At 36.4% G+C, this 14,704-nt stretch overlaps 1 protein-coding gene across 2 annotated transcripts in view; it reads right to left on the bottom strand.

The window, feature by feature from the left end:
* Myt1 (protein kinase, membrane associated tyrosine/threonine 1) overlaps positions 1–14,020 on the bottom strand; it is a 52,092-nt gene extending 38,072 nt beyond the window's left edge. The window contains exons 1-4 of one of the 2 annotated variants that reach the window (XM_067127210.1): positions 13,875–14,020; positions 9,337–9,472; positions 5,650–5,836; positions 386–587 (exon numbers count right to left, since the gene is read on the bottom strand). In XM_067127210.1, the coding sequence (XP_066983311.1) occupies positions 386–587; positions 5,650–5,836; positions 9,337–9,472; positions 13,875–14,003 (654 nt within the window). In that variant the 5' untranslated portion in view covers positions 14,004–14,020. Of the gene's footprint in view, positions 1–385; positions 588–5,649; positions 5,837–9,336; positions 9,473–12,323; positions 12,432–13,874 lie in introns of those variants that run through there. The other variant, XM_067127211.1, reaches the window with a different exon arrangement.
* Between the last annotated feature and the right edge of the window lie 684 nt (positions 14,021–14,704).

Genomic DNA, 14,704 nt, shown 5'->3' with positions numbered 1-14,704 from the left:
CCATCTTCCCAGACTTACCTTCCTACCAACAGTTAACTAGCTTGTTACCCAGTTCAATTATTGATTCTAGCTCATGCTGAGTGTAGTCCTACATAAAAGGTGGTGATTTGTACTGCTATAGGAACAAATGAGGTTGTTGAAATATGGATGCCCGAGAGTTCATGGGAAATGAGTTGGTTGGTCGATGGATGTCTGAGGGTTCATAGGAAAAATGAGGTGGTTGGTAGAAGGATGACTGAGGGTTCAGGTGGCACAAGCGTCCCAAGTGTGTCTGGGTATCACCACAAACTGATGTGGCATTTCTATGATTAGTGGTTTGTTATGAAAAATGAAATAACATGTTACAAACAAGGGATAAAATACCAAAATGAAAATTTTCATTTACCTGTAGTAAGTCAACTAAATAATCCCAAATTAAAGATTCTGGGATATCATGACGGTCATTGGCGACATCTGCTAAGGACATGCAACAAACTTCTGTTAAGAGATAAAGATGCTGCCTCTCCTCCCATGCTCGATAAAATTCAACACAATTCTTGTGTTTTGGTAACTTTTCATGTTTCTGCACTTCCTCCATTCTTCTCCGTCTACAAAAGAATAAAGGACTGTTATACACTGACATCTAAATATCACCATTTTGGACATGGAAACTCACAACCAATCTTGATATGTCACAAGTCTCAATGGCAACATATGTGAAAAATATGCATTTGAATATATCACAGTAAGCTAAATTCACAATATCACAATACAGTGATACTGATTACTCTAAACAAAATGCATGAATGCATTCCAATAAACTTGATGCAAAAAACAACTACTGAAAACAAAATACACTTATGCCATCCAACGAACTTGATTACAACAAATGTATTATAAGGTAATATGTAGTACAACAACTGAGATGAGTTTTAAACACAGTCAAGGATAACCTACCACACAAATTCCAAACCTGAGACTTTGATATTCCTAACAATTTTCACAGAATGATGAACAGAAATAAAACTGAGAATATACTGCTCATAAACACACAATCTGTTGTGATATACAAGTAATCCCTCATTTAACTGCACTACGCTCATGCACCTTTCTCAGAGTGAACAGGGATATACACAATTAACCATACTACTGTACATGACAATAAAAGAACACAGTGTTTGCAGCAAAGATTAAACTACCTACATGGGACTGCAAAAAATACCTCTGCTCAGCCATGGAAACAAGCCATGTATGGTGACTGGCTCAATGAGTGTGTTGAGTATTAACTGCCTTATTGATAAGGAGGGGTGTTAAGAAAGAGCTTCCACTGCCTACAATTTGACGGTGTAATGCAATGATTTGCGGCATAATTTACACCATGTATTGTACATAATAAATTTATACTGTACAATAATGTACACTACAGTCACCATTCAAAAAATTAGAAAAAGGGCTACAGGCATTAAAATGCTATTTATTTAAACTCCATGCTTTTTTTGTACTGTACATCTAGATCTTTATTCAAATGGTGGCCAAAAGAACACACAATGGCATATGTATAAACTGATAGGCAAGTAGGATATGGCCATAAAGTTGTTTATTATTGGATTTACTGATGTAATGTACACTGGTTGCAATGTGTGTACAGTAAAACAAATAATCTACAGTGAGGTACAAATATAACATAGTCATGAAAATGTTCTTTTTCTTCCTTTCCTCCAGCTATAATAAGGTGTCATGTACTGACACACTGTTTCTTAATAACTTTTTTTGTTATTATGAAAGTACATAAAAGTCTGATATAGGCAATCAACAACTTAACTAGTTTTTCAGCCATCCCCGATTTGACAGGGAATGGTCAGGTAATACCCTTGGTCAGGTCCCTCCATACTGCAAGTGTCAACATCAGCAATCCTTTCATCACTTTAGGCTTGAGGATTCCTTCATGGCTGCCTTCCCCCAACTACCCACCTCCAATTCCATCACCATCACATCATATAGTTGCTTGACCACACCCCTTCACCAATTCTTGTATAACATCAGAGGAGGATATCTCACTTGGCCTCTGGATATGCCCTGGTGGCTTATCCAGATTGCCACCATAGTTGAAGGCAACTGAGATGTAATGCCTCCTCAGTACCATTAGCCACATGGGATACTGCCTTCAAGTACGTACACCAAAAATTTCAATTTGGTAAGTGTTGAAATTATTGAAATTACTTAATTATGATACCATACAGAAAGATGTATGAGAATCTCAATTTATGAACAGATTCAAATCATTAAGGTAAGGAATACCTCACTGAGACCCCCCATTATGATGGTATACATATCTGGTTGAGCAATGAACACTTTTTTTTTTCCTCTCTCTCCCCCCACACCCTAAATGTGACCCATTCATCCCTCCTCATCTGGACTGAGAATCAAATGTGGGTGATCCAGTTGTAAGCTAGGCATGCTACACCACAATACAAGCCAAGGCACAGAGAAGGAGAAACAAGAATGTTCCACAGCTTAATAATATAACTTTTTACTATTATAAATATTCACTGTTCAACCTCTCTTTCTTGCCTCTTAGTAGAATAGAATTAATTCTCTAGTTAAAATTAGGAAGAATACAGATTTCTCCCGTGAGGAAAGGTGAGCAGGAAGCAGTGTTTTCAAATTAAATTCGCCAAAGGGCGAGACTTTTAGCTTAGAAAGTCATAGAGGGATACAGTTTTGCTCGGCCAGACCTTAGTTATACTGTTCTTACAACACAATTTCCTCTATCTTGTGTACTGGCAAGTCCATTGTCATTTCAGGTCAGGCCCTGGCTAGGCAGAGTTTTGACGAAAACAGCAAGAAGCTGCCCAAGCGTCAGGAGACTCTCCACGCAGCTGCCACAGAGCATGGAAGACAGCATGGACGTGTTCCTTTGTTTTCTCCTCCTTTGTTCAAAATGAGGGAGAATATTGTTATTCCAACAGACCAAGGAATCTTATGTAACTGATCACTGCATCAGCTAACCCAGCGTTAAGTCTGATTTGACAATTGCTCCCAGTTCTCTTTCCCTTCAACTGAAACTCTCATTTTTCCTTGTTCAAATTTTCCTCTCTTAAACAGTCACTGACTAAGAAATCCTAGTAAAACCTATCCCATTTATGAAGTCACCTATTAAGTACAATTACTGTTGTCTAATGAAGTCACATAACTTATCCTCCATGGTGATAACAGTATTATTCTTGACATAAGAATCATCCCCTTGTGATTAAGTAATGACAAGTGAGAGTTTCTCTAATAATCTGGATTATTCTTTTTCCAGAAAAATCCTCTTTCTTGGAGAAGAATCTGCATCATCAGTACCCAGAAGCCTCAATTCGACCCTGCAATAATGCCTGATAAAGCATCTGAGGCACACATAAATCTGTTGCGTTCATTTCTATATAGCATTGAGGTTTGTCCTAAGTAGGACTAATATTCTAAGCTGCTGTTAGCTCCTGTAAATAATCCATTTCATTTTATTTTACTTTTGTTGAAACTAGTGTTCCAGTAAGTTTGCTGAATTCATTCCTGTGGTTATAAAATAAACCTCTATTCTTTGTTAACTAGTGTTAATTGGCGACCTGATCTATTCAATATCTGTCCTTTAGAGTTAATTTTAGCCTTACTTGACAGAATTACGTGGGTCTTAGGTAAAGCAAGGCAATATAAATCCAATTAACTAATTATTAAACTCATTAGCTGAATGACCCACATAACACTACAGATTCTAGTGTAAACTGTACACTATGCAGAGTACAGTACATATGATTGCCAATAATATAACAGTAAACCATATGTATTCTAAAGTACATAGAAAACAGGAGCCATATGAAATGTCAACAGCAGGGAGTTTAGTGAACATGAAGTATGCTAGCATCATGCTTACTAGTCATGCTTACTAGTAATCTCACCGTTGTTTTAATTTTCTTCGTAAACTTGTACATACACAGCATTCATCATACAGTAAAGTGCATAAGAAGCATTGTTTTTCAGGATTGTAGTTACTTGACTGTGGATATAGTTTTGGAAGGCTAAGGTGATATGATGAAGTTCTTAAATGATACATTTTGCTTGCTAAAGTATAATTTTTTGTGTAGTTTTGTCGCCAACACATTCCAAAAGGAGAATTAACAATTTGGGTAATTATTTTACAAATCAGGACCCTACACTGAGTTTGTAAAACATAGGTTTTGTAATCTAGTACCAATTCTGTTTCATCTTGTATTACACTAGGATTTTCTGCAAACCATTTAATAGTTTTGTATTTGATTTTATAATTACTTGCATCATTTAGATTACAATTTGCTTTGGCTATGGATGTGGCTTATGTTGGGACAGAATGATGGGAGCACTGTGCGTATTTATTTTAAATTTTAAAGATAAAAATGTACCACAAGGAATTTAATAAAGTATTTTCTTTTACAGTGTTAATCAAATTTTAGATGAACACTACACCCTCCATCCCAACACCACAGTCAAGGGGACCAACAACACCCAAAGACTCCTTATCATTCAGACAACCAGTACATGCCAGTCACAATAAGCACAAAGTATTCTACACCACACATAACAAACCTAACTTACCTGAAAGAGGAAAGATTACTGATATTCTGACTTTCGAATGATACAGATGCTTCAAGAGATTTTGTGCATTTATAAGGAATTAAGATGCAGAAAATTCAAGTGAAGAGAAGTGAAGAACCTTCAAGCTCTGGCAGGGGGTAGACAGAGAAGAGCATGCAAAAGTACACAGGGAGAGTTGAGAGGTTAAAAAGGTGGCAAAGGCAGAGATTTGGGAAAAACAGAATAAGAACATCAACACAGCTGGGGGGGAGGGGAATATTCAAGTTGGTGAAATGGCCCTGGAAAGATGGAAATCATGTGAAAAGGGCAAGGTATGCAGAAGTTGAAAACTGAATAAAAGCTGAAAAGATAATGGAAAAATTAAGGCAATGATATGAAAACCTTCTTAGCAAAGAAAATAAATATGAAATGGATGGTTCTGACATGACAGAAGGATTATCTGACATTATAACATCTGAAGAAGTTCAAAGGGCCCTAAGGAAGATGAAAATGTAAAAGTCCCAGGACACAACCAGAACATGTGATTTAATAAAATCACCAAGAAAACTAGTCAAAGACTTCGGATATGTACTGCATATAAGACCTGCACCACCACTCTATGAAGCAGGAACATGGAAATTCTGAAAATGTGCAAATACAGAATCTTTGTGGTTATAGTGCAGTAGGAAGAAGGCATTACGAATGTGGCAGTGCTGAAGAGATGGGGTATCAAGCGGTTGGAAAACTGATGTAGATCTCAGAGGTCAAGATGACTTGAACATGTGATGAAAAGAGATGAGAACATTTAGTAAGAAAAACAATATATCTGAAAGTAACACCTGTAGAAAGGCCCAATAAATCACAGGCAGAAAGTTCACAGGACAGACAAGAGTCAAGAGAACTCATTGCATGTCTTACCCCATGAGGGGAGTAATTAATGTAAAAACAATTATGGTGATGATGATAATGAAGGGGCCATACCTTTTCACACTTAAAAAATGCAGGTAAAGGCAGAAATGAGTTGTTACTATACCTGTCTCCTCTACCCCTAAAATATACAAAGAAAATTGTTTTATATCCTACCTGTCTCCTTCACCTCGAAACCGAAGGAGTGTTCTCTTGCAGGCATACAATTTTCCATCTTCTTTACTTCTAACTTTAAAGACCTCACCAAATGATCCAACACCAAGCCTTTCTTCAATTGTATAACACTGTTCAAAGTACAACGCTGGTTTTTCAGCACTATAAACAGGACTGTGAGCTATAAAAGCTGAAATACAATAAAAACAATACAACTGTTAAAGATTCAAATAGACAACCACAGCTATTAGAAATATAAAACTATTGTAAATGGCACTGTAGGAACTAGATGACAGTGAAATGAAGGTTAATATGTAAGGGATTTTTCCTGGCTACAGTTCGAAAGGTTATAGGTTTTTCAAGCACTCTAAGGTTGCCAGGTTGGGGCGAAATTCATGTGTTGTCAAATATCACATTCTTACGATTAAAAGTTCTGACTTATAAAAGCCTCCTCAAGTGAAATTTTAAAAAAATATATATTTATTAATTTAATGACAATGTCAAAATCATACTCAAATTCATATGTTTTTATTACAAACTTACTTTATTTTCATAAAAACAAAGAGATCTAGCATAATTTTTGGCTGACACTACCAAACCTGTTTTGCAGGTTGTAAAAAAAAAAAAAACACACACACACAATAGTGGCCACTCTGATTAAAGTACAATCGTGCTCATGCAGAGGCACTGAAAAAATGTAATCACATAAATAATAAATAACTCTAAAATAGAATATGGACTATTATCAAATAGCTTAAGAAACTTTTCCTGCCAAACCACCCACACAAATTTTGAGAATTAATGCATTTACCATTTCCAGTCCTACTGTAAGTAGAGCTTGCCTTCAGTATAATCAGTCACTGCTCTGGTTCGACCTATTGTTCCTTTTGTGGATCTAAGCACCATTCTCTATGGATTCTCCCTTGAACTTTCTACATTCTTATATAAATTTTCCCCCTAAATCAGCCCCATAAAACTTAAAAAAATGAACTGAATGTTTTGGCAGCCTTGGTAGGAGTTTAGTCTGGGATTTGGCTTTGTCCTGGCCTCTGCTTGTGGTAATGGTCATTCCACAACAAACCTGCTCCTTCGACTCCATACCCTTAGTTTTCTTATCGTCTGCACCGAAGCACATCCCTACAGATGATGATATGTCATATCCAGATGCACTTTATAATAAAGATGAAGAAATATTTGAAAATCCAGAGACTGATGTTGATATTAAGGCAGACGACAACAAAAGGGACAGTGGCTCGTCCCATTCTGAGCAACACTTGGGCAGACTGTAAAATTTCCCCCCTTCATGCTGTAATAAAACATCAGTTTTTGCACGGATGGAGTTCAATTGTCATTTACTGAACAAAAAACAAGGCTGAAGAAGATTAATACATTGTGATAAATTAATAGAACATTTAATCAGGATTGAAATGATATGAGTAACATTACTAATAATTGTCAGAATAAGTATCATATCAGCCACGATGAAATATCTTTGAAATCTGTAACTAGTATGGTGTGTGAAAATACCACAAAGAAAACAGCTTTTTCTTACATTAGTTTTAAAAGATTTTTAATTATATTCGACCATGACATTCATAAATGACTCCTTTATACAGTGCTCCCCCCACTTTTTCACTGGGATATATAGGTTCCAGAACCCACTGCAGAAACACAAAATCCCCTCTAAAAATGCTTGTAACTGCCAAATACCCTGTAGCCCTTAAACTAAAATGCTTATAACTGTCTATTTTAAAAATTCACTGCCTAATTTAGTAGTTCAAACAAAAATATACCTTACATTATCATACTAAAACAAGTTAATATCAGATCAAACAAAAATACATCCCAAACCGCCATCCCAAAACACCGTAAGTCATCTTAGATTAGTACCCTTTTTACAACTGTTACTCTTATGTACATATTCCCCCTAAAATGCTTATAACAATGATTTACTAATTTTAAAATATTACTATTAATAATGTAAACACAGTGCAATATCTATATAATGTTTAATACAAATTAAATCTTTAATAGAAATTAAATAAATCTGTTTTACAGAAAGTTTGACAACTAATCAAGTTACCCTGCATACATAAGCATAGACGTTTTCTCTCACAGTATTGAAGCCATCAAGTTTTCTTTATATATTGGTTAAAACAATTGAAATTATCGCTAATTCACTTTTTTCATATAGCAACACTGTTTATTCACTAATTACTGTATTTTTTCATATTGCGTTCATGACTAAATACAGATTTTTAATGATAAAAATAATTTACAGCATACTGTACTTACACTGTAGTAATGTTATCTAAAAAATCCATGAAATAGTAAAAGTTACCCTGTGGAAAAGTGAATACGTAACGTGTTCCACAAAAATCCGCAACAAAATGAAGTGCAAAAAAGCAGGGTAGCACTGTAATAATAAAACAATTTAAATAACAAAGAAGAAGAATTTTTCTAAATCTTTGTGTAGTAACAAAAAATCACACGGATAAATTGTCCTTCCAATAGTTTTACGTTGATGTCTTTTTATGGACTTCATTAGAGAAAGATTTGTCTGATCATAATCAGTATATATAAAGATGGCATTTTATCAGCTTTTCAACCATATACAATTCATATGAAAAAGATGAAAGCAAGAGAAATTATGCTTGTTTTTATAAATGCTTCTGCAGCTGCAAACACCTTTAAGTGTTACTGTCAATGACAGACCTAGAAAGGAGGAGCTGCCTGGCTGGGCTCTAAGAGGATTGGAAAGGGTTAAACACATAATATGGTACTGTTATGGTTATTATTACCAAAGAGCACAGCAAAGAAGGGAAATCAGCAAGAAGGACCAAAATATATTTAAGTTTCCTCAGGTAAAGCTTTAAACAATGGATTAACATTGAGGGTGCAATTTAAAACGGATAAATAGATCTGGCATTCCTGTATTCTTTTCCTGGCCACACCCTAGTTATCGTAGTGTCTGAAAGACTATAGTCAACACGGAATCTTACAAAGAAAAGCTTTTTTACTTGACTAACCTTGTAACAGGAAAAATTATTTCCACCAATTACTGTACCACCTAAATCCAAAGGATCTACTTTACTTTTTATACAATTACTTAAAAATGAATACCTGTACAGATATTTAACACAAATGTATTGCATGGATTAGAAAAGAAAAAATTTAATAAAAAATAACAACAGATAAATAACCCAACTAGTCCATAAAAAAGCCTTTCCTGATATGGAATCTTCCAAGCTTGTACTGTCTCTACTGACAGTCCTTTCTCAGAGATAACAGTATTTACAGGGCTATACCAGTTGAAGTAATCAAAATAGTAAGTGCTATACCAGCTGAAGCGATCATCATAGTAAGAATCTCACTCTTACAAAATGAGATGCAATACCCTGTGCTATCAGTTTTAGTTGTGCAACCAAGACTGCCAACAAAACTAAAAAAATCTCTCAAAGAAGGATTGCTCCTCATACAACAAATAACTTCATTCTCCTCATAATAATAATAATAATAATAATAAAAAAAGATTACAGGAAAGGAGTGACCTTGGGGTTCAAGCTACTATAGTCCTTGCAGCAAGCAAAGGGCTTACATTACAATTTCCCCAATTTTAAAAACAAAACTTAGAAATCTGGTTTACATTGTCAAATACAGTATCTGCATAGTATGAAAGCATATACTTACATGTATCTGAATCATCTCTAAAAGATACTGGCTGAGGACGATCACGTTCAGTATCAATTCTTGAAAATATTCTTGTAACTGGACAACTCTTCACTGGTGCCCTAGGAGGTGGAGCAAACTTTGGAGAACCACGAGACTGAAAAGAAGCCAGACATTAATGGCAGACAAGTTTTTCTTGTACTGTATTATCATTTAACCACTGAAGGAATAATCACTCGCATTATGCCTACAGTAACGTACTCCTCCTTCAACTATTCCAAAGACATTCTAGAAAATAACCACATCTTGCAGACTCATCTCCCAAACTTATATTATATAGCCTACGTATTTGGCCCAAAAATGTCACTAAACTAACAGAACCCATAGTAGCCTAGGCTACCTGTGTATATATTCTTAGTCTGAAAAAGCCATAAGACCATGAATGTTACGGAATGTCCCAGAATTCTGGAGGGAGGACGATGCAGAGGAGCTGCTGAAGGGCATACCAGTAGTCAATCCTTCTCTGGCAATTGGCAGGAAAGCAAAAATGCATAAATCAAAATTATGGCAGCTTCTCAGAGTAATGGATTTGAAATGAGAGAAATAATCCCAAAGAGGTAAATTCACTAAGCATATGAGACATTGAGGAAAGTACTCCAGGGTACACATATCTTTAAGTAAGCCACAAATGAGGGATGAGATTATGAAGATAAGGATGACTGACCCAGATCCCTCCTATCTGGTAAAGCATGACCTGCTACAATTACTGACTCCAATAAACATAGAGATTTAGGTTTACTATATTATATAAGGATCTTGTGAAGGTATCATGACATAGCCACATGCCTGCTCTTAAGACAACAGAGTGCTTCAAGTTGTACTTAAGAACCAAGGAACGGGAGATAACTTAAATCTCCAGAGACTTGATCTCGAGTTGCAAAATATATTTGGTGAAAAATCCAAGTAAGCCCTTGAAAGAGCTGACTAAAGTCAATACAAAAATAGGAATGGAATTCAATATTTCTGTTTTTAAGTTTTTACATGTCCTGATGTCTGACACTAAAACAGACAAAATTCAAATAGACAAACCAACACATGCCCACATGGATCATGCAAGTTTGCAATGAAATGTGGCTAAGTAGCCTGAGCACATTAGTAACCTATAGATGTCAGAAGCTATGTGGTTAAAAACTGAAGATTAGGTTGGTTTCCTAGCAACATACTGAAGAGAAGGCAAACCAGGTGTTCTAAAGGTCTGGACTAAGTTTGCAGAATGACTTTTAGCACAGTATACAACTTCCCAGACCAATTCTTTCTGAGAAGAAACAGCATACATAAGTGTTGTCTTCCAAGGTGGCCTAGAAAATAACTAACGCTTTTAATTCCATGACGAAAATCATCTTGTGTCTTTCCATTGAAAATACTAGGACCAAGTGAATAAGTTGTCTATTTACAAATAAAAACATTTAGGCTTGCATAATTTTCTAAGCCCATTTAGTGTTCCTCTGAAGGTGTTATATTCTGAAGTTTCTGGACCATAGGAGGTGTTCAAACATTGCTTAACAGCAAGGTATAACAAGAAATAATTTCAAATATTGCTGCACTACTGTATTTCCTACATTTGGAGTGGATTATTGTTTCTAGATACACACAATCCAATAATAATGGCAACAAAATCTTGCCTTATGATTGGTAACCACTTTGCAAAAAGTCTCAAATATTTTATCAATTCCACTGAGGACCCAACATCCGTCAAATGCACAGCCTATATCTGCATTTTCCAAGCTTGCTCTCACCAATTTCCAAAATATGAACTAAGCTTCCAATCTTATTGGTTATCTTCAATTAAAATGTCAAAGCAATGCACACATCTCTGAAGAAATTCCTCTAATCAACAGTTGTCTGATCAGCAGGTCATAGTTTAAGTTCTATCTAAATCAAATTCTTTTTATACTGTCTTACCATGCAAAAAATTAAAAGAATAACTCTACAAGATAAATGAGACCCTTCAAGTAATGATCCATGTCTAAGAGCTAATTTTTTCATTAAGACTTGTTGCTGTAGGGCCAAATTCATGTGGCTCACTTATGAGACTTTGTCTTGTGTGAACAATAGTACACTTTTCCACATTTGCAAGACATGCCTGACAACTGCATGTGCTTCAAATATTCAATACACTTGTCACTGCTTGCTGAAAGGGTGCCTTTATCAAGCATTGAAACTCTGGTTAAACTTGGAATTTCTTCAAAAATTGTCAGCAGGTGCTCATGTCACTGCTCTCTAAGTCTGAAATGGCTGACTGATAGCATTAGAGTTTAATGGAACAATGAAAAAATTGCTACCCTGGTATTGGTTTTAACAATTATAACTAGGTGTCCCTATTTTACTGCAACCTACTTATCAGTAAAATTCAAATAGCTCAAGAGTTAGGACAACAAACCCTGACAGCACAAGCACAAAATCCTGGATTATCACAGTACAAAAGCTTACCAAGAGCGGCACATGTCCTAGGGTAAAACTGAGCTGAGACTTAAAAAATCAACAATTCACAATAAGGTTGCCCAATATTTCTGGTAAAATTTCTCAGACAGATTTAATGCCAATATCACCAAACAGCCCCATTCCTTTACTTTATCTTAAAACTAAAATGGGACCCTACAGTGGATCTAAGAGAAGGGGTGGGGCAGGGGTCATTGCCACCAAGGACATGATGCCCTACGTAAGGCTTGGATGCTATCCCATAATTAACCCTGTAACGTCTGTATCCATTAGCCTATGAGGTGTTTGGCAAGAGTAAAGATTATTAGGCCTACCACACCTCTCTGGTTCAGTTAATAACAGTTTACATGCAAAATAGGCACCCTCTTTAGTACTGGCCCTATGGGGATGAGCGTAAAAACAAAAAGACATTAAATATCATCAACATAGCCTACACAAGAGAATAAATAAAAGGCAGTAAATATTCTAAGTGGAAAATGTGGAAACCAGGCCACTGTAGTATTACTCACCTTTGCCAAATTATTTAGAGCCATGAACAACCAGTAGGCCTATTTCTGTTGTTTATGCATTTACAAGTACTGTAAACCATTCCTGTTGGTGCAACATTCTTTTTATAGTTCTCATTCTAAAAAGCTTGGGTTTCCTAATAGTGTGCCCCCTTTCAATGTTTAGTTTACATACTGATTAGCTTTTAGGCTAAGGCTTGGTAAAACTGAAGACTACTACCGCACCCCCATAGGCTGGTAACTACCGGTTCATTTGCAATACGAGCACTGTTTAGTACCAGCCCTTTGGGGATGAATGTAGCCTGAAAACATAAGCAAAAGACAGGGGCGAGTGAAGAACGACGGGAACAGGTTCGGATAATGATAACATGCCTAACCTTTCCTAAAATGCTATGTCCTGACCTAACCACATCTTACCTTCCTAACCTCATTTGAGGGCACTATGCCCTTACCTGGCCCAGGGGAGGGGGTTAGGCTTCGCCCACTCTGGACCCCCTCAAAGTAACACTAATCATTAAAAACAATGGTAGATCTAAGTAATAGATACATGGCGGGTATTTAGCGAGAAATGGCATTTTCTTATAGTATTTTGGTTGCTTATTTACAATTTAACGTTATTTTTGGGGGTCAAATGTAATTAACCTGTAATTAAAGTCCACCCAACAAGGGATTTCCATACGCGATCTTCACAAGACAGAGCACGGGTACGTCTGTTTCGAACGGTTCATATCCCGTCCGGCAAGTGCAATAACTTGTTAACGTATGGGTACCCAACCAGCCCGCCCCTGGGGCCAATACTAAACACGGCGAAGGGACATCCCATTTGGCCGACAACAAACAAATGCACCGCCAGTATCAGAAGCCCTAAAAGTGTAGAAAAAACCAGTTGAAAAGGTAAAAACAGGCGCAGAGCTAATTTATAGAATTACCCATAAAGAAAATGTAGTAAATATCCTGGTCGGTTACTGGCGGGTTCCAGGCTGCAGTAGCAGTCCTCAGCGTCACCCATTTCTCTCGCTAAATGACATTACCAGTAGCCTAGTGACAGCTGAAAGCAGCGACATTCCTAGGCCTAGCCTTCTACGTAGGTGTGAAATTTGGCCAATATATTTTCCCATAAACATAAAACACACTTTTCACCAATTAGCTAGTTTTATACAATCACAAACAATACAAGACAGTTTTAGAATTCAAAATTAACGGCGAGAAAAGCATAAACCGCAAGTGAGCTGAAAGACCGGCTTACAGTGCGGGAAGTTTGGTGAGAAATCACTAGGCCCATCGAGGCAAACCTATCTAAATTATAAACGATTCCTACAGGTTAAGCCCCGATTAAACATCATCCACAAGCGCGAACTACTACCGATATTATAATTTGCGTTCGTTTAGCTCAAGCTAAGCCTACGGTAGAATATTAAGCAGAAGCAAAAACTTCCAGTCAGTCTTGGCGAGCTTACGCCAAGTTGATTCCGGGCTTCTATGTGATCTCTTCTCTCCAGCTTCGACAGTAATGATTAACAGCTACGAAAGTCGACACATGCTTCTAACACTCACTTTTTTCGTCGAAAGTGGCCGTTCGCCAGCTGAAAATACCGGTGCCGGCCTCTGATATAACAAAGAATTGTCGGAAGCGCTTATCAACATCATTCTCGTTTCGCGGTAAACTAACTTCAAAATAAACATTAGAGGCAGAAGTGCGCATGCGCCAACTGCGTAAGTTCAGAAATGAGTCTAAATTATATTGTATGTTATGTATTTTGTTTGTCCCATGGCACAGGTATTTTGATTTCTTAAAATTAAATGCATTAAATATCTTAGTACTAAAAAATTCGCCTCATCCTCAAAATCGATGAGCTACTTCAGAAAATAAAATTTTACGAAGGTTCACATGCATTATATCTACGTAAAAGATGAGAATGATTTTATTTAATTAATTTATCATTGATGATTGTCATAGATTACAAATTTATTTCCATTTGTTTTCTTAACTCTTAACTTAGACATAGACAACCATAGAGAGGGCCGACTTCCTATGTGCTGCATTGTAATTGGCTGAGCGCCGGCGGCCATTTTGATTGTGTGTAACTGGAGGTTGCTAGAGACGCAATGTCAATTGTGATCTTTTGTGTACACCTTCATGTTCTCAAAGTATACAGTTTATGAAGCAATTGTATGTTACAATGAGACTAAAATATAAATTGAAAATCAAGAATAAAGCATCCAAAGAAAAGAAATTACGTAAAAACAGAAAACTGTTGAAAATTTCCCATAAATGAATTCATATTAATCCAATGAGCATTTTGTTAACAGGTCTTCACACTGACAGATAAGTATGAGTATATCCATGTCTAGCTTGTTGTGTGTTAATGCTTTTGGTGGTGGAC

Source organism: Macrobrachium rosenbergii, chromosome 25 (genome assembly GCF_040412425.1).
Source record: "Macrobrachium rosenbergii isolate ZJJX-2024 chromosome 25, ASM4041242v1, whole genome shotgun sequence".
Taxonomy (NCBI): Eukaryota; Metazoa; Arthropoda; class Malacostraca; order Decapoda; family Palaemonidae; genus Macrobrachium; species Macrobrachium rosenbergii.
Note: the sequence above shows the minus strand (reverse complement) of the source record. Positions and strands in the feature narration are given on the sequence as shown.